This window comes from Acinonyx jubatus, chromosome D4 (genome assembly GCF_027475565.1).
Source record: "Acinonyx jubatus isolate Ajub_Pintada_27869175 chromosome D4, VMU_Ajub_asm_v1.0, whole genome shotgun sequence".
NCBI classification, from domain to species: Eukaryota; Metazoa; Chordata; class Mammalia; order Carnivora; family Felidae; genus Acinonyx; species Acinonyx jubatus.
Window position 1 is genome coordinate 85062998 of NC_069391.1, and position 18736 is coordinate 85081733.

Genomic DNA, 18736 nt, shown 5'->3' on the forward strand with positions numbered 1-18736 from the left:
TATGATCAATTAATCTATGACAAAGGAAGTAAGAATAAACAAGGGAGAAAAGACAATGTCTTCAATAAGTGGTCCCCACCCCATACATGAAAATACACTCAAAACGGATTAAAGACCTAAATGTAAGAACTGACACCACAAAACTCCTATGAGAAAACAGAGGTAGTAATTTCTTTCACATTGGCCTTGGCCTTTGCTAGATAGGTCTCCTCAGGCAAAGGAAACAAAAGCAAACATGAGACTATTGAGACTACATCAAAATGAAAGGTTTTGAACATCAAAGGAAACCATCAACAAAACAGCAAGGCAACCTACTGAATGGGAGAAGATATTTGCAAATGACATATCTGACAAGGGGTTAATATCTAAAACATATAAAGAACTTATGCAACTCAACACCACAAAGAGCAAATAATCCAATTAAAAATGGGCAGAAGGCCTCAATAAACATTTTTCCAAAGAAGTTATACAGATGGCCAACAGACACATGAAAACATGCTCAATATCACTCATCATCAGGGAAATGCAAATCAAAACCACAAGGAGATATCACCTCACACCTGTCAGAGTGGAAAGAATGAAAAAGGAAAGAAATGAGAGTGGTGAGGATGTAGGGAAAAGAAACCGTCGTGCACTGTCGTGGGGATGTAAGTTGGTGTAGCCACTGTGGAAAATTGTATGGAGGTTCTTCAAAAAAAACTAAAACTAAAATTATCATATGATCCAGTAATTCTACTACTGAGTATTTACCCAAAGAAAACAAAACAAACTAATTAAAAAAGATATATGCACCCCTATGTTTACTGCGGCATTATTTATAATAGCCAAGATATAGAACCAGCCCAAGTGTCCATCCATATAGATGAATGGATACAGAAGAAGTGGTATATATGCACAATGGAATATTACTCAGCCTTAAAAAAGAATGATATCTTACCATTTGCAACAACATGGATGGACCTAGAGGGTGTTATGCTGAGTGAAGTAAGTCATACAGAGAAAGACAAATACCACATGATTTCACTTATATGTGGAATTGAAAACACACAACAATAAAAAAGCAAAAACAGACTCAAATGCAGAGAACAAACTGATGGTAGCTAGAAGGGAAGGGGGCACAACGGGGGAAGGGAGTGGGAGATCCAGGCCTCCAGTTATGGAATGAACGGATCATAGGAATAAAAGGTGCAACACTGAGAATGCAGTCAGTGATACTGTAACAGCACTGTATGGTGACACATGGTAGGTACACTTGTGGTGAGCGTCACAACAGATAGAGATGTGGCATCACCTTGTACATCTGAAACTAATGTAACATTGTGTGTCGGCTGCACTTCCATAAAATAAATTTTAGAAGAAAGAAAAAATTCGCAACACAAAGAAAATAAAAAAGTAAACAAGACAAAAAAACCAAGTAGCCTGTTCTTGTGTTACACGTCATTAAATGCTACCTTTAAATTTTTTTTTTCAACGTTTTTTATTTATTTTTGGGACAGAGAGAGACAGAGCATGAACGGGCGAGGGGCAGAGAGAGAGGGAGACACAGAATCGGAAACAGGCTCCAGGCTCTGAGCCATCAGCCCAGAGCCTGACGCGGGGCTCGAACTCACGGACCGCGAGATCGTGACCTGGCTGAAGTCGGATGCTTAACCGACTGCGCCACCCAGGCGCCCCTAAATGCTACCTTTTACTGAATTCCTTCAACAAATATAGATTGGACACCTATCACGTATGACTATGACTGTTCTAGGTATTAGATAAGGAATGGGGAGCAAAACCAAGGTAATTAACCACATGAAACTGACATTCTGGTGGGGGAGGGGCAAAGGTTAGGTAACTTAAAAACTTAATGAGAATGATGGATAGCCATTAAGTGTCGGGAAAGAAATGTGCTCTCTGTTAGAGACCACTTTCCCCCGGTGGGGGAAAGTACACAGAACTTAGGCCATAGAAAAATTATTTGGCCCATAATAAGAATGAAGAAGACCCAATGAGATAGGAAGAAAACAGAAGAATACAGTCAGAAAAGCCACAAGGAGGAGCATCTGGGCGGCTCAGTCGGTTAAGCGTCCGACTTCGGCTCGGGTCTTGATCTCACAGTCCGTGGGTTCGAGCCCCGTGTCGGGCTCTGTGCTGACACCTCAGAGCTTGGACCCTGCTTCACATTCTGTGTGTCCCTCTCTCTCTGCCCCTCCCCTGCTCGCATTCTCTTTGTCTCTCTCTCAAAAATAAATAAACATTAAAAAAATAAATTAAGAAACAAACACAGAAAAGTCAAAAGGAGATAGTGATTCAAGGAGAGAATAGGTGGTGGGGTTGGCTGTTTGAGATGAAGGAAATTTCATCTAGAAGAATGTCTATTAGACTTAACAGCTGGAGGTCACCGATGACTTTGACAAGTGCAATTTCATGGTAATGTGGAGAAGAAAGCCAGCCTGAAGAATATGTGGCCAATCCTGAGAGGTTTTAGTATGAAGAAGAGAGAGACCAGGCATTTGTCAGAGATGGAACACTTTGAAACATGGACAAAAGGAGTTAAAGCAGGTACGTGTGTTGTTGAGGCCAGAGCGCTAAGTCGAGGCAGACAGGCGGTGCTTCATACCCTGAGTCAGGCCTGCTGTGGAGCTGAAGGCAGGCCAGGGCTTCCAAGCACTCTGTGGGAGGCAGGTCTATTAGCTTGACTACTGCTGAGGGCCGGACTAAGATGTGTTGGTGCTGTCCTTTCTAGAACCTTCTTTCTGGTCATTACAGCTCAGCCTTTGTGAACCACTCTCAGACTTTTGATAGCCAAGGGCTTATACTCATATAATAAAAGACATTAATCAGCCTCCCTGTGAGGCACAACACCGTGATTCCCAAATACATACCCTTTACAAACATACGTCTTCAACAAAGATTTCTCACTCCAGTTTCCAAATACAGTTTAAGTAGAGATTTTTTTTTATCAAGTTTTACTTTTGCAGTTAGTTCTAGAAGAGTAGAGTACTTATACGAAAAGCAAATATATTTTTTTCAGACAATATTAATTATCCCATATCCCATTTCCCTCATTACTCCCTCCCATTCCCGTACCTGACCTGGTTATTAAGCAACGATTTTAATTATTAATTCCATTCCACGGATTAGGAAATCTGGCCACACAAATGCTGTTTGTCTGAGGTTATAATGTAGCCAGTAGGAGAGCTCTTAGACCGTGGGTATCTGCAGCTCCATTAAGAAAATTGGTAACACAATTTGGTTCTACACCTAAAAAAGGGCAGGTGGATTTCTTTCATGTTTTCCTTTTTTAATAAAAGGAGGGAAGAGGAGAGGAGGAGAAAAGTTAAGTGTCTACACTCTTCCAAGTGCTATGGTCTAGAACTATTCTGGACATCAATCTAGTGGATATAAAATATCACAGAGCAAATTACCCTTAATGTGCATCATTTCCTTTCTACTAATGAAAAATAACAAAAAGGGATATAGGCAGGACAGCCAGACCATAGCCTTTGTCTTGCAAACTATTTAACTAAAGTATTTGATGTTGAAAAATCATTAAGTATGGACTTTTCTATACATTTTATGAACATCCAAATAACATTATAAATGTATGAAATAAATGTAACTGTAGAAGTGTAAGACAGTTTTTTAAATAAACACAAAAAGATTTTCATATGAATAGCAACAGATTCTAAGTTTTAAAGAATAAAAAGTATCATAAGTTCAACCATCTATCTACAGTAAGACACACAATCATGTAACTGGCCTTCCCTCCAATCTCCCAAATGACTCAGGATCAAAAGACCTTTACTTACAGATCATTGGAAAGGACCAACCGTGCACTGAAGGTCAGAAAATAGGAACCCTGGACACTAGCTGGGCAACCTGTCAGGGCCTCTGTTTACTCATCTGTAAGGTGTAAGGGTTAGAATACATGGTGTCCAGGACCTTCCCACTGCTGACATTTTGGAAGCCATATTGGAAAGTCTGCTTTATTTGAAAAGAGGGAAATTTTCATGTTATTCATGAAATGGGCCCAACTCTAACTGGAGAGAGGCCTCAGGGAGGCAAGTTCTCTCTCCCAGAACTTCCTAAGTTATCACGATATATTTCCTGAAACCCAAATGGCAAACCAGATCCTAGAGCAATTTGCATGTGCATATCAGGAGAAGCATACATGAAGAAAACACCCTCTCAATCTCAACTACAGAAATTCCACACCCCAGTTCTTCAGAGTAGGAAGCATTTAAATGTTCCTAAGAAAGCACAATCTTACCTGGAACCAAGAGACAAAGAAGGAACTTGAAGAGTATCCCTTTTAAGGTTTCTTATTAATCATTTGAAAAGTACATGAAAAGAAGAATTTAAGTGGCTTTGGAAAATGCACCAACTGTAAGATTTTCAAGAAGTGACTTTTTAAAATGTAGTCCTCTATGCACGCTTAGGGATTTTAAATAAATCTGCTCAGTGTCAATATATTAATGTACAACCTCTCAAAGTATACCATATGATATGACTGCATGTGATTCAAGGTGAAAGAATTCTGAGGTTGAGTTTTTAATACACTGTCTTTCTTCTCAGAGGACTTCTCAGAGCCTTCAGAAGACTAATAGAAATTTAGAGTTCCTAAAAGAAAGAAAGAAAGAAAAAGAAAGAAAGAAAGAAAGAAAGAAGAAAGAAAGAAAGAAAGAAAGAAGAAAGAAAGAAAGAAAGAAAGAAATTTAGAGTTCTCAAAAAGAAAAGAAAGAAATTTAGAGTTCTCAAAAAAAAATTTAGAGTTCTCAAAAAAAAAAAAAAAGAAATTTAGAGTTCTCAAAAGAAAGGCCTTTGCAGTGTTTTCCTGCTTATGAAAAGCACGGAACACTTTATAGGAATAACATTCTGTGAAACACAGTTTATAAAATTCTGTATCGGGGTTGATGAGAAATCTATAATCTAAACAGGAAGATTAAGAGAAGGCCTCCTCCAGTCTTTTCTTACTGCAACAGATATGCATACAATAAAGGCACTGTCATTTCAGAACACTGATCTTCTCTAAACAGTAGACGAGCTTCAAAGGGAGGGTGATACATGAAAATCCTTGAAAATTAAAAACATTTTTCAAAAAAGACTCTTAACTTGGCCATGATATAGTGTGATGTCTTTATTTCCATTTTGACTAACACGATGAAGGAGTCATTGGTGGTGGGGGGGGGACAGGAGTCAAAAAAGAGAGTAGGGAGAGAAAAAACAATCACTCCATTAAAAAAAAAAATGGATTTATTAGCTATGTGAAGAAACAGCAATTGCACTGGGCCGTGTCCGCATGGTATGTAATGTTCTCCAGCTGGGTTAATTACAGTGTTCTAAATTATTCGCGATCATAAATTCTAAGAATCCGTACAAAAAGACAAGACTATGATCCAGGCTTTGGAAAAATATTCATGGGAAAACTATTAGAAGGAAAAGCAAATTAAGCTGCCTCCTCCTTTCATAAAAAACTATTCTCTAACAGCCAGCACTGGAACGTGGTCTCAAGTCCTTGGCTGAAACTAGGCATAGGAATCTGACTGGGGCCCAAGTTGGGGGTCAAATGCTACCTAGCTATTAATTCAGTGTCGTAGAACAGAAGAATACAGGGGACTCTTTCCTAACATGCACGCAAGTGTAGCAGATAAAAGAGGGAATACCAAGACTCTAAAATGAACTTTAGAGACAAACACTGTACATAGTCAAATAACAGCATACAAAGTAATGGAAAGACTGAAATAGCTTAAGCTGAGAAAAAAAAAAGTTTGTTATATTTGAGAAATAAATATTCATAGTCCCCTAGCTACTAAAATTTTGAGTAGAATTCCTGACGAGACAATGTGTCTTTAGTAAATATGAAAGTGATGCTACAGGATCTTGGTCAAAAATTGCACTGAAATTGAAATTTTAACGGGAGGATTTTTAAAGATGCATCTTCTCTCTCTACAGCAAGGGTTCATGCACTCTGTGATGTGACTGGCCGGAGATGCGGATACAATCTGAGCCCACACAGACCGGGTGGAAGCTAATCGGACTTTGTGGCAAATGAACTCACGACCCAGACCTCATTAGTCATGATCTAACCAACTGAGTCTGTGAGCCATAGAAAATTCATGTTGACACGAGGTATTTACTTGGAATCATTTCTGTATCTAAATGGGCTTTGTAGTTTTAGGAAGTCAACTTTAGACATGTTGTTTTTCCAAGGGTCTGTGAATGAATGAATTCACCGATCTCGCATCTACCTACGGTGTGGATGACCCTAACGGCAGTGGTGGGGTAGTTTTAAAAATGTACAAGGCAAGAGGCAGAATTCAGGGTCAAAAACACGAGTGGAAAACATAAAAAGAATAACCACAGTGCTTAATGTTACAGCAATAACTGAAGTTTACTGTTTCCTATTTATAACAATGCGACATGAAGCGCTTTTGAAAAAAGAACTATCTGCATTTCATAGATGAAAACAGTGAGGCGGGTTGTGTAACTTTCACGAAGCCACATACCAGTAATCTCTCCGCCTTGCCTTGGACCAGTGATGAAAAACTGTGTCAGACACCGTCTCAATACCCATTCCAATTGCCCCTTTTCCCCTGCCTTCTGCCATACACACGGAAGCTACAGGCCAGTCTTCCCAGACTCCCTTGCAGCTAACCACCACTTTGTGACACGATTAAGATATAAGGCAAGGGACAGAAGCAAAAGAGAGCTGGACGTTTCTGGGAAAGCCTCCATGTGCTTGTGCGTGACATATATACACATATAAAAATACACACACACACACACACACACACACACACACACACACCCTCTTTTTCCTGTCTGAAATGTAAATATGATGATCGCAACTGAAGCAGACATCTCACAGTCATACCAGAAAATTGTGGCCCTGATATTCTGCTGTGGCCCTGATTGCTGCGAAACTGATGTCAGCAATAGACTAAAGGAAGCACAGTTCTGGATGTTTCTAGAGGATCATCTCCTGTGGTCTTTTGGTAGCTTACCTCTAGATTGGCTCAGCAGATCTGAGTTAATCATGTTGCAAGACGAGGCTGATGGCAGAGTGTTTCACAGGCACCAATCCCCACTAAGAAAGCCATCTGTCCCTACTACATACTCACTACCCCTTCTCCCTGGAAATACCTCACTCTGCGAGGCCAGACATCTACCAGAGCAATTCCCATGGTGTAGCCGGGTCCAGTTATGCTCCCTCTGCTACCTGTCAGCTTGTAAGGTTTTCTCCAATAAGCCTTTGTATTTGCACCGTGTCGTGCTCATGATTTGCATAATATGCTACCTTTGGACTTCTTATGACCTGACGAAAATAAAAGCCCTGATCTTTTCAGACTTCTATTTGTCGGATTTGCTGGGATTCTCCACTGACAGAATGCTGTAATATATGTATGATAAAATGCTCCAAAATAAGACAGTAGAGTGGTAACTTAGCCCTCCACTGCAGGGGAGGTGGTTTGTTAAGGCCTTGCCTAGGATGCCTTTACTCTGGGGCTCTCGTGACAGATAAACCACAGGCACGAATGAAATGACAATACAACTGAGTGACCTCCAGCAGTGTCTAGAAACCCCTAACATTTTCCCTGGTAGAATACAAGTCCAATAGACGCAGGTGTATCTATTTCTTTGGTGAAAATGCCAACAGTCCTGTGGGTGTAGGGTAGAGATTCTAAAAGCAGGCTCCATCCAGGAGGCCCTGGTCCCACACAACAAACAGGTAAGAAACAGCCAGTGTCTACAATATGTAAAGAGTTACAGATTCACTGGACCAGAGAAATTCACGGACCCTTTATTCGGTGCCAATCACCTCAACAGATGTAGAGAAAACAACAAAATGACAACGGTTCCCATTCGGAAAGATTTCTTCCCGGCTCGGTGCCGGAAGTGAAAGTCGGGGTACAGTGTTGTCCATACCCTAAAGGGAGAGGACAAACTAACTGTAGTGGAGAGTGAGGGTCCGTGTCACAAGGCGGGGGAGATGATGAATCAGTTGATAAAGATCACACGAGGCTCCGCGTTGGGGGACTGGATAGAAGGCAGAGAAAACCGCATGTCCAGAAACAGGCTCGTAAGGGTAGTATCTGGGGAAAGATGCACAAAGCTGGTTGTTCCCAGGACAGGTGGGACAGGAAGCTGGACACGAAGGAATGGGGTGAATGCCAAGGGGGAGAGCTGAATTTTATTTCATAGGTAATGGAGGGGTTAAGGCAGCGGGAATGTGGCTAAAGGCGATGAGAACAGAGAAATGAGTCAAGATCAGTGAAGAGCTTTCAGTTTTCTATTGGCTATTGTCTACCAGGCCTTGTGTTAGTTGCTGTAACTGTATTTCCTCAAATCCCCACGCCAAGTAGGGTGAGATTACCATCCTCCCACCTTCCAGGGAAGAAGAATAAAAAGTCATGACTTACTCACGACTATAAAACTCGTACAGAGTTAAACTAGGGTTCTAAGTTGTTTTGTTACAACAGCAAGAGGTAACATTAACTGAACTCCCGCCACACGTCATGCACTCTTCTGGTGTTCGATTTATTGCGGTGGGAATAAAAAAAGAAGAGAGGGACAAAAATCCCTGCCCTTGTGGAGGTTATAGGTTGATGTCCTGGGAACCCACAAAACCAGGAGGTGCAGCAAGAATAAAGAAAGCATAGGTTTTCAACTTGGGGCACACCAACATAGAAGGGAGGCGGGCAGAAGAGAATGAGAGAACTTGAATTCATTTCAGGGACACGCAGAGATTCAACAGATTCCAGATAAACACTCAAGTGGTAAATGAAAACAATACTGGTGACCTGTAATAGTTCTTAGTCTCTTTACCTATAACATCTTGAATCTTAATCCAAGTGGCTGAAAAACACAATTGGTATAAATTTACAAATTTACATTATTGTTGCTGCAAAGGTGATGAGTTCGAGGGGGAGGAGGGGGCGGACAGGAAGGGGGCAAGGACAAGTTCAGACAGGAAAAACAGATTTGAGTATCAGCTATTCTTATGGAGTTTAACAAATGCCCCAAAAAACTAAGGTCCTCGTTGTGTATTGGTTTACGGACAAAAACATACACAAATCCACCTTACTTATATAAAAACAACAAGTAAAGGTTTTACAAGGTAGTAAGAAGATACGGAAGTCACCAACAAGAGTATACAGTTTTGTCATCCTATTGAAAACCATTCAAAGGCCTAACACTTTTCATAATTTGAAATATTCCACTGAGATGAAGTGAGAAGGAAAATCAACACACATTCTTAACAGACACAGACTATTCTCTAAACATCAGTCTAATCTCAATAACTCTGTTCTGGTAAAAAAAAAAAATACTGTGAAAACAAGGGAACCATTTGGGAATAGTGGGATGTGTCAAAGAGTACCATTTCTCTCTAACCAAGCGGGAGAATTGAAAATACTCCCCCCCACACACTTACATTGCTCCATTGGTATAGACAGTATCGCTTCCTTCCACATACTGCACCTGGGCTGGGTACACATGTTGTACCTGCTGTACGGTCTGGACCTGCTGTACCTGGAAAACAAATATTAGGAGCACCGTAAGAAGCAGATACAACAGAACACACAGCCACGGCGTTAGATTTGCCTCAAGGATTTCTCTGGGGTGTTAAAACCTAGGAGATTCAAGGTAAGTGCACGTTGGGTCCAAATCAACCGAAGCAATTATGTTGGATACGTTCTACACCATTTCTGCAGGTGTAGGTTGCGGACGTACGTACTCCAAATATTTAGGGTGAAAAAATCTGGAAGCTCCTCACTTATTTTGATGATTTGTGAAGTTCTCTTCAGTTGGTCTGCTAAAGCTAAGTTCACTTTTCAATTTAAAAAATTCACGGGACAGCTGGCTGGCTTAGTCAGCAGAGCACGCGACTCTGGATCTCGGGGTCATGGGTTGGAGCACCGGGTTGGGCATAGAGACGACTTCCAAAAAATTAAAAGATAAAATGAAATAATTCACGACGGCAAATTTCATACACTCAAATGTAGAACAAATACTACCATGAACCCCCTGGGCTCATCAAGATAAATAACTGCTACCAGCCCTCCCCTTTTAACCCCTTATAGGATTATTTAAAAGCAAGTGCAGAGATTTTTATCACTTCACTGGGAAAGATTTCATTTGGCCTCTGAGAGAGAAGGGCTATTTTTAACATGAACACGATACTAGTATTACACATAAAACATTAACAATTCTAGGATATCATCTAAAATCCAGTCATTGTTAGATTCTAACTATTCCAACTTGAGCAAACCCAACTGTAATGTATAAACTGTATTTTGTATATTAGATATGTAACATAGAAATTCATTTTCATTTCAAAATTTCACTTGGGTTTGCTCAAGTCAGGACCCAAACAAGGTCTGCATATTATATTTGGTTTATATTTCCTATCGTTCTCCTCTAATCTCTAACAATCTCCCATCCTTCTTATCCTTGACTATTATTTATTGAAGAAACTGGATTATTTGTCTTGTAGAATTTCTAGAATTCAAGACTTGGCTGATAGCATCCCTGAGGTGTCATTTAATAAATTCCTCTATCTCCCGTATGACCTATAAACTGGTAGTTAGACTGAGGGCCTTGCACGGGTTCAATATTTGAAAAGCTGTGTACTACCTATCACGTCACATCAGGTGCTGACAACTGGCTGTCTCTCCTTCCGCAGTGTGACATATACTCGGTGGGGTCAGGTGTGGTCAGCTACATCCACTCATCCTCTTCATGTTTTACCTGACAATATTAGTAGCCACTGACGATCGTTTCCTAGGGCTAGTTTTGCAATTCATAAAGGCTGTAACTTTGGTAGTCTGATTCTATTATTCCTTCTTCATGTATTAGTAGGCTTCCATAAAGAAATTCCCCTCATTAATTATCTGGTTGCTTTGAAAGAAGGTTCGTATAGGAAGAAGATAAATACTCGATTCTTCTTCTTAGCAGTACTCAGAATAAGGATTTATCACTCCCTTCCAAGGTAAGCAATGTGGTTTGGGGGCGGTTTGGTCTGTATCTTCTTGATTCTTGGCTGTTAAGCATATCTGATGTTTTTCAATCACACCAGGGTTTTGGTGTGGGGGGAGGGGGAGCGGTAAATTGTCCCTTCTCTTGACCCATGGTAGTCCCTTCAAACCGGATTCTGGATCTCGCGACATGATCACAGTAATCTTTCTTACCTCCCTTGCTTTCTGCTGTGATAAGATATTCTACACTTATCTCTTACATTTTCTGTCCTAGATCTAGAAGCAACCATCTCTTCCAACAGCATGGCTCCTAGTAGTTAGGAGTAATGTAAATACGTAAAAACTGCTTAGGAAGGCAATTTACAAACAGACAAACCATTTGCAAACTCTGTGATTTCATCTATTTCTATGTCTATTTACCCACGGAAAAGTTGCTGGACAGTATTATTAAAAGATACTGTTTATAAGAGCAAAAAGTTAGAAGGGAAAACCTCAATGTCTGAAAAGCAGAGTGATTAATTAGAAGAAAACCCTTCTGTAGATTATATGTCTAATGTTAAAAAACAAAACCGGATTCAAATTGATATGTAAGAGCTCTAACATGTTATCGCGTAAAAAAAAGTACATTGCAAAACAAAGCTTGCAGAATTTCTTTATGTTTAAAAATATGCATGTATCTAATTTGTGTGGACATGCATATATAAATGTATACAAGTATATAAAGGAAAGCAGCAAGGATTCACATCAAACTCCCAAAAATGGTTACTCTGTTGAGTGACATAAAATGAGACGGGAGAGGTGAGGTAACTAGCGTCTTTTATTCTGCATATTTATATTACTCTTGGAAATTGTAAAATGAAAATGAATTCCTATGTTTCATACATAATATATAAAATACATCAAACAATATGTGGAAGAAGGACTTCCAATTCTGGCTATGATGAAATCAATACTATTAGAAATGCCCTCCCCACACCAAACAAGAAGGAAGCTGGACACAATATGTAAAACAATGTTTTCAGTCATCTGAGAAAAGACATCATAACAGCGTGATCCTTCAAAAGTAGAGAAACAAACAAGGTCACCCTTTAACGATCCCAGCTTTTGAAATGGAGGCATTTCCCAGACTGCTGAGCGGGAAGGGAGGAACCAAGTAGAGCACTGTGATCTCACTAAGGGGAGGAGACAGCTATCAGAACTGGGGAGGCTGGGGCAGCTGGAATTTGGGAGCACCAGCAGAGAGCACATTAAGCGGAGAGAGAGATCCAGAAATACTGAAAGAGATCGCCTCAATCTGATGCTGAATATGAAACTGCACACGTGTAGGGCACAGAGATATTCAGGTTCTAACCAGACAGAGTGAGGTGACCTTATTGAACATCCAGGGCATTCTGTAGAAACACCAGAAGAGCAAAGCCCCAGTAGTCGGGCTTAACTAGCTCTAGAGTAAGACTACTTCAGGGCCATCTTAATAAAACCGAGAAATAAGCCTTGAAAAGATCCAGGTGATTCACTTAACTGCCTATACAAAACAAAGTTTAAAGCTTTAAAAGGAAGACAGCAAAATCCAGACATACAAAACTGTAAGAATCAAAATGTCTAGTACCCAATAAAAAATGACTAGACATGAGAAGGAGCAGGAAAATGTGACCTACAAATAGGAGAAAAAAAAAAAATCAATCAACAGAAACAGATATAGAGGGGCGCCTGGATGGCTCAGTCGGTGAAGCGGCCGACTTCGGCTCAGGTCACGATTTCACGGTCCGTGAGTTCGAGCCCCGCGTCGGGCGCTGTGCTGACCGCTCAGGGCCTGGAGCCTGCTTCGGTTTCTACATCTCCCTCTCTCTGTGACCCTCCCCCGTTCATGCTCTGTCTCTGTCTCAAAAAATAAATAAACATTAAAAAATTTTTTTTAAAAAAGAAAGAAACAGATATAGAAATGAAAGACAGGAAGGGGCAGAGACTTTAAGATAGTTATAAATAGAAAAGATTTAAAGGAAAGCAGAAATATGATGAGAAAAAAAGAAAGAAGCTATGCAGAACCAAGTAGAATACTGAAAAGTACCAGTTGAAAGACATAATATCTGAAGAGAAAAATTCACTCACCGGGTTTAAGAGCAGACTATATAATGCAGAGGCAAAGACCAATTTGAAAATCTAGCAATAAAAACTATCTTCCATGAAGAAGAGAGACAAAAAAAGAAATGAGGAACAGAGAATCAGTGAACAACGGGACAACATGAAATGGTCAAACATAATGCAATTGGAGTCACAGAAGAAGAACAGAAAACGTAAGTTGAAGAAAGAGCAGCAGAAACTCTTCCATATTTGATTCAAACTGTAAACACGCAGATCTAAGCTCACTATACACAAATATATAGACAAAGAAAACCACATCAAAGTATATCACCACTAAAAGTGTTACAAATAGGGGCACCTGGGTGGCTCGGTCAATTGAGCGTCCACCTCTGGTTCGGGTGATGACCTCGCGGTTTGTGGGTTCAAGCCCCGCGTCAGGCTCTGTGCTGACAGCTCAGAGCCTGGAACCTGCTTTGGATTCTGTGTCTCCCTCTCTTTCTCTCTCTTTGTCCCCCTCCCCTGCTTGCACTCTGCTCTCTCTCTCTCTCTCTCTCTCTCTCTCTCTCTCTCTCAAGTAAATAAGCATTAAAAAAAAATACTTTAAATAAATAAGTAATAAAAGTGCTAGAAATCAATTGTAAGGAGAAAAATTTTTAAGCAGGTAGGAAAAGGACACATTGTAAACAGGACATCACAGATGAGAAGGAGTGGAAGATCCCCAGTTAGAAATAACACACGCACAAGCCAAATGACATCTTTAAAGGCGTGAGGAGAAAAAAATCTCAACCTAGACTTCCATAGCCAGGGAGGTGTCCCACCAAAATGAAGCAGAAATCTTTTTTCAGGCAAAAGCTGAGCAAATTCCTCTCCAGCAGACCGACCTCTGGTGGAGCTAATAACAAAGGAAGTTTTTAGAGCTGAAGAAAAATAAAACAGATGGAAACTGGGGTCTATACAAAGGAAACGAGGGTCACTAGATGTAACAGGTTTGCAGGCAAGTTAAAGCGTTTCTCCTTTGTTTCCTCATCTTTTAATTTCTAATAAAATATAACTGACTATGTAACTATGATAACAACGTGTAATGGAGTTCGCCACAGATGTAGAAGTGAAATGTACGTATCACTAAAATAGCACAAAGGAGGGAAGAGAGAAACGAAAATAGGCTTTCGTAATATCCTTTATGTTAAGTGGTATAATGTTACATGAACACAGGTTATGACAAACTACGATAAGTACCAAAAATCCTGGAACAAATATTAAATTTAAAAAATAGTATAGCCAACAGTGGAGATGAAATGTAATGGTGAAAAACATTTAATGCATCCAAGAGAAGGCAGAAGCAGAGGAAATGGAAGAGCAAATGGAACAAATAGGAAAAAAATAACAAGATGCTAGAATTAAATGCAACCATATTGATAATCATAGTCAATATTCAACGTTTGAATCTCGAATGTCAGAATAGGTAGACGTGTGAAACCCAACTATATGTTCTCCATCAAAACACACTTTAGACATACAGAGACAGAAAGGTTAAAAAAAAAAACCCAAAAGAATACAGAAAAGATAAACTTTGCAAAGAGCAATCATAAGAAAAATGGAGCAGTTCTATTAGTATCAGCCAAGGTAGATTTCCAGACAAAGAAAATAACTGAAGATAAAGAAGACTATTTCATCCATAAAATTCTCAAGAAGAAATATCCTGTGTTTGCATCTAAGAACAGTGTTTCAAAATACATGAAGCAAAACCAGAGAGAATTGAAAGAAGAAATAGGCAACCCACAGTCACAACTGGAGATTTCAACATCCTTCTCTCCACAGTTGACAAGAAAGACAGAAAATCAGGAAGGACACTCAAGTTATCAACCGACCTGACCTAATGGCTTTCACACGGGCATCCACAGAATAGCAGAGAGATACTCACGCTTGCTAGTGTATGTGAGTAGGAAGCATGAAAGCTGAAATGCTGAAAAAGAAAACAAACCCTAACGAATCTAAAAGAATTAAAGCAAGAGAGTAAATTCTTTGAGCCAAAGAAGAATTCAATTTGAAGTCAATGATGGAAAGGTATGTGGAAAACACTCAAAGATGTATATGAAGAACAAAAAATACACTTTAGCCTACAGAGTCACAGAGAGAAAACTCACGAGAGAAATTTAAAACTATTTGCAGTTGAATGACGATGAAAATACAATCCATGGAAAGCTGTGGAGTGCAGGTACAGCTAGGCGTCAAGGGAAATTTATAGTTTTCCATATTTTTATTAGGGGAAAAAAATCTCCAATATAATAGATCTAAAGTTTCAACTTGAAGACGCTAGAAAATAAAGAACAAATTAAACTTCAGTAAGGAGGAGAAAGGAAATAAAGGGCAAACAATCAATGAAACAGACACCTGAAAAACAATAGAAAAAAAGTCAATGAAATTTTAAACATGAAAGTAGTTTTAGGAGAAAAGTAAAGAAGACAAACTATGAATACTAGGAATGAAAGAGGAAATGCACCCGAAAGACAAAAAGAAAAATGGATAATAAAGACAACTTAATGTCAACAAATTCAACTACTTGGATTAAATGGAGAAAGTCCTTTAAAGACAAAATACCAGGGTGACTGGGTGGCTCAGTGGGTTGAACGTCAGCTCGGGTCGTAATCTCACAAACTCCTGAGTTCGAGTCCCACGACGGGCTCTGTGCCGACAGCTCAGAGCCTGGAGCCTGCTTCAGATTCTTGTGTCTCCCTCTCTCTGCCCACCACCCCCCCCCCCCCACTCAGGGTCTGTCTCTCTCTGTCTCAAAAATAAATATAAACATTAAAAAAATTAAAAAAAAAAAAAGATGGGGAAAGCAGCATCCTACAAGCATTTCATCACCATTCCCAGTAAGAGTATTTTCCATTCATCTTGGTGAAGTCTATTAAATGTCACCTTTTACTGCCTACCCTATCAAAGTTCTTGGGGAAAGGAAAAAGATGGTCAAATAAATTCTACGGGAAATTAATTTTCTTTTAACTTCATTGTCTTTCTCAAAAGAAATTCAGTTGCATTTCCAAAGACAAATGTTTTTCACCACTTTCGAATTGTGACGAACAACAAAGAGGTGAAAATGTGAACTGCAAAGAGATGGACAAGGTAGAATTAGTAGGAACAATGAACTATTTCTATAGTGAACTGTTCAATGAATAGAATTGACCTTGAGCTAATTTCTGAAAGGTTACCTAGTACACCAGAATGTTGGCAGTAATGAGGTCTAACTACAGCATTCTCTACCAGAAATTTAAACATTCTCTGTCAAACGAAGGGGGGAAAACTCCCCTAAAATATAAATATATGCAACAATAGATTTACATTCATAGACACTACATGAATTAAGCAACTTACCCCTGTATCCTACTGATACACATTTAAATGGAGCACCTCTTATTACTATTCACACATGAACTTGCTTAGTTTTGTACATTTTTATAATTCTTATTATTTATCAAGAAGTGAATACCAAAACAAAGTACAAACCACAGGAAAATTTCGACAGAATCAGTTGGTATATTTTGCGGACAAATTTATACAAGATGTGGCTTTGGATGTGCTTCAAAAAAATTAATAATAAAATGAATCACACTTCAAAACAAATCCTTTTCGATAGTAAATGAAATCATTTTTAATTGTTAAGCTTACTGGTCAGCTAAGAATAACAGTAATTTCTTCGTAAAAATGTCTTTGTTCTGTCAAGATGTTCACTGCCTTTCTAAGAGCACTCCTTATACACTTGGTTGGGACCAAACATTGCACACCTTAGCACAGGCGGTCCTCCTAGACTTATGACGATCCAATTGGCAATAGGCACTCAGTAGAAACCATACTTTGAATTTTCAATTTCAGACTTCTCCCGGGCTCAAGATAAGTGCTACCATGCTTTCTCGTGACTCTGGGCAGGGTGGCTGCAGTCCTGTCGGCCACACGATCATGGGGGTAAACTGACACATTCGCCATTCCATACCCAACACCTATTCTGCTTTTCTTTTCAAAAAATTTTTTTAATGTTTATTTACGTATTTGAGAGAGAGAGAGAGAGAGAATGAGAATGAATGAGCAGGGAGGGGCAGAGAAAGAGGGAGATATAGAATCCGAAGCAGGCTCCAGGTTCTGACCTGTCAGCACAGAGCCAGATGTGGGGCTTGAGCTCACAAACCGCGAGATCATGACCTGAGCCGAAGTCGGATGCTTAAACAACTGAGCCACCCAAGCGTCCCCCTACTTTTCAATTTCAGTGCACTCAATATGCTACATGATAAAGCAGTCAACACTTTATTATAAAGCAGGTTTCGTGTTAGAGGACTTTGTTCAATTGTAGGCTCGTGTAAGTGTTCTGAGTATATTTAAGGCAGGCTGGGCTAACGATGTCTGGTAGGTTAGGTGTCTTAAACTCATATCTGACTTAGGATATTTTCGACTTACGATGCGTTTTACGTGCATGTAACCCCATCGTGAGTCAGGGAAGATCTATACTAGAACTGTCAAAAACCGCATTAAGATGTCTTTAAAAGACCCACAAGAGATGTGCAAGCGCTCTTAGCGGATTAAAAACATGGGATATTACAGTAGCGACGTTACAGGATGCTATGTGAGTGACCAAGGTGAAACAGAAGGAAAAGAATCCACATCGGAACAGCTATTAATAAAAGGACAGTAGGGAAGAGTAAGACATCCAGAGTAGCGGCAGAGAATCAATTAGAAAAGCAACCTTGTGAGGAAAGAGAAGTAACAGAACTCATTCAGTATTTCTGGACCGGTAAAACTGTCGGGAATTGAAGGGACTGAGAAAAGATAAGTCATAAAGTTGAGAGAGCACGGTGTGGGTATGCTAGACGGGAAGGCTCAAGGAAAGAAAGAGTGTAAGGGAAAAACTAATTTCCTTAACACACACAGGTAAGGAAAACAGAAATCAGGAACCTGAAACCATTTTCTTTAGTCTTGGTTAAAAGTAAATTAAAGGAGATGTCAACAGGGCTATTTACTACATCTTGCAAGGAAGAACCCTACAAATATCGTGAATGTTCAAAATGATTTGCAAGTAAAAGAGGTTTATAACAGGATCACAGTGAACATGGTTAAGTGACAGGACAGACTGGGGGGAAAAATGTCACTTAAATCTCTCTCACTGGGTTTACTGAGAAAAACAAGAAGTTTCCCTAGATCTTTAACATTTGTTTACCAAGTTCTTCTGCGATAGTCAATGAGGACCACAGATCTTCTAGGAAAGGAAGCCCTTCCACATCAAAGAATGCAGTGAACCTGAACTACTGGAAAACAGGGTGGTAGTAATTTAAATGACAGAATTCATTTTACCTAGAAAATGGAATCTGTTCACTTACATTGTAAACTCACTCACTGGCCCTGTGTTACTTGACTCTCTCACTTATAAACTGTGTAGCTTCTTCTGTTTTTCAGAAACACTCAGATTTTGGGATATCGTTTTCTCTCGTAGTAGACTTACAGTAAATAAATGATCGAGCACATTTGAATCCAATAAACATCACAAAGCCTACTTCTTCAACAGGTCTAGGGTTCAACATGAAACTTTAGCTTTATAGGAATTTTTACCAAACTGCATGGTTGCTACGGGCAACTAGAAGTTGTTAGGAAAATGTAAGAATTATTGTTATACTTGGACTTCAAGTAGAATCATATGAACACTCAAGTGGTGG

The 18736-nt window shown here is 39.6% G+C and overlaps 1 protein-coding gene across 11 annotated transcripts in view; it reads right to left on the reverse strand.

Annotated features, from left to right (window-relative positions):
• The window catches only part of RFX3 (regulatory factor X3), a 287861-nt gene that overhangs the window by 112371 nt on the left and 156754 nt on the right, over window positions 1-18736 (reverse strand). For all 11 annotated transcript variants that reach the window (XM_027041121.2, XM_027041122.2, XM_027041125.2 and 8 more), the window contains one exon: window positions 9419-9516. In XM_027041121.2, the coding sequence (XP_026896922.1) occupies window positions 9419-9516 (98 nt within the window). The remainder of the gene's footprint in view (window positions 1-9418; window positions 9517-18736) is intronic.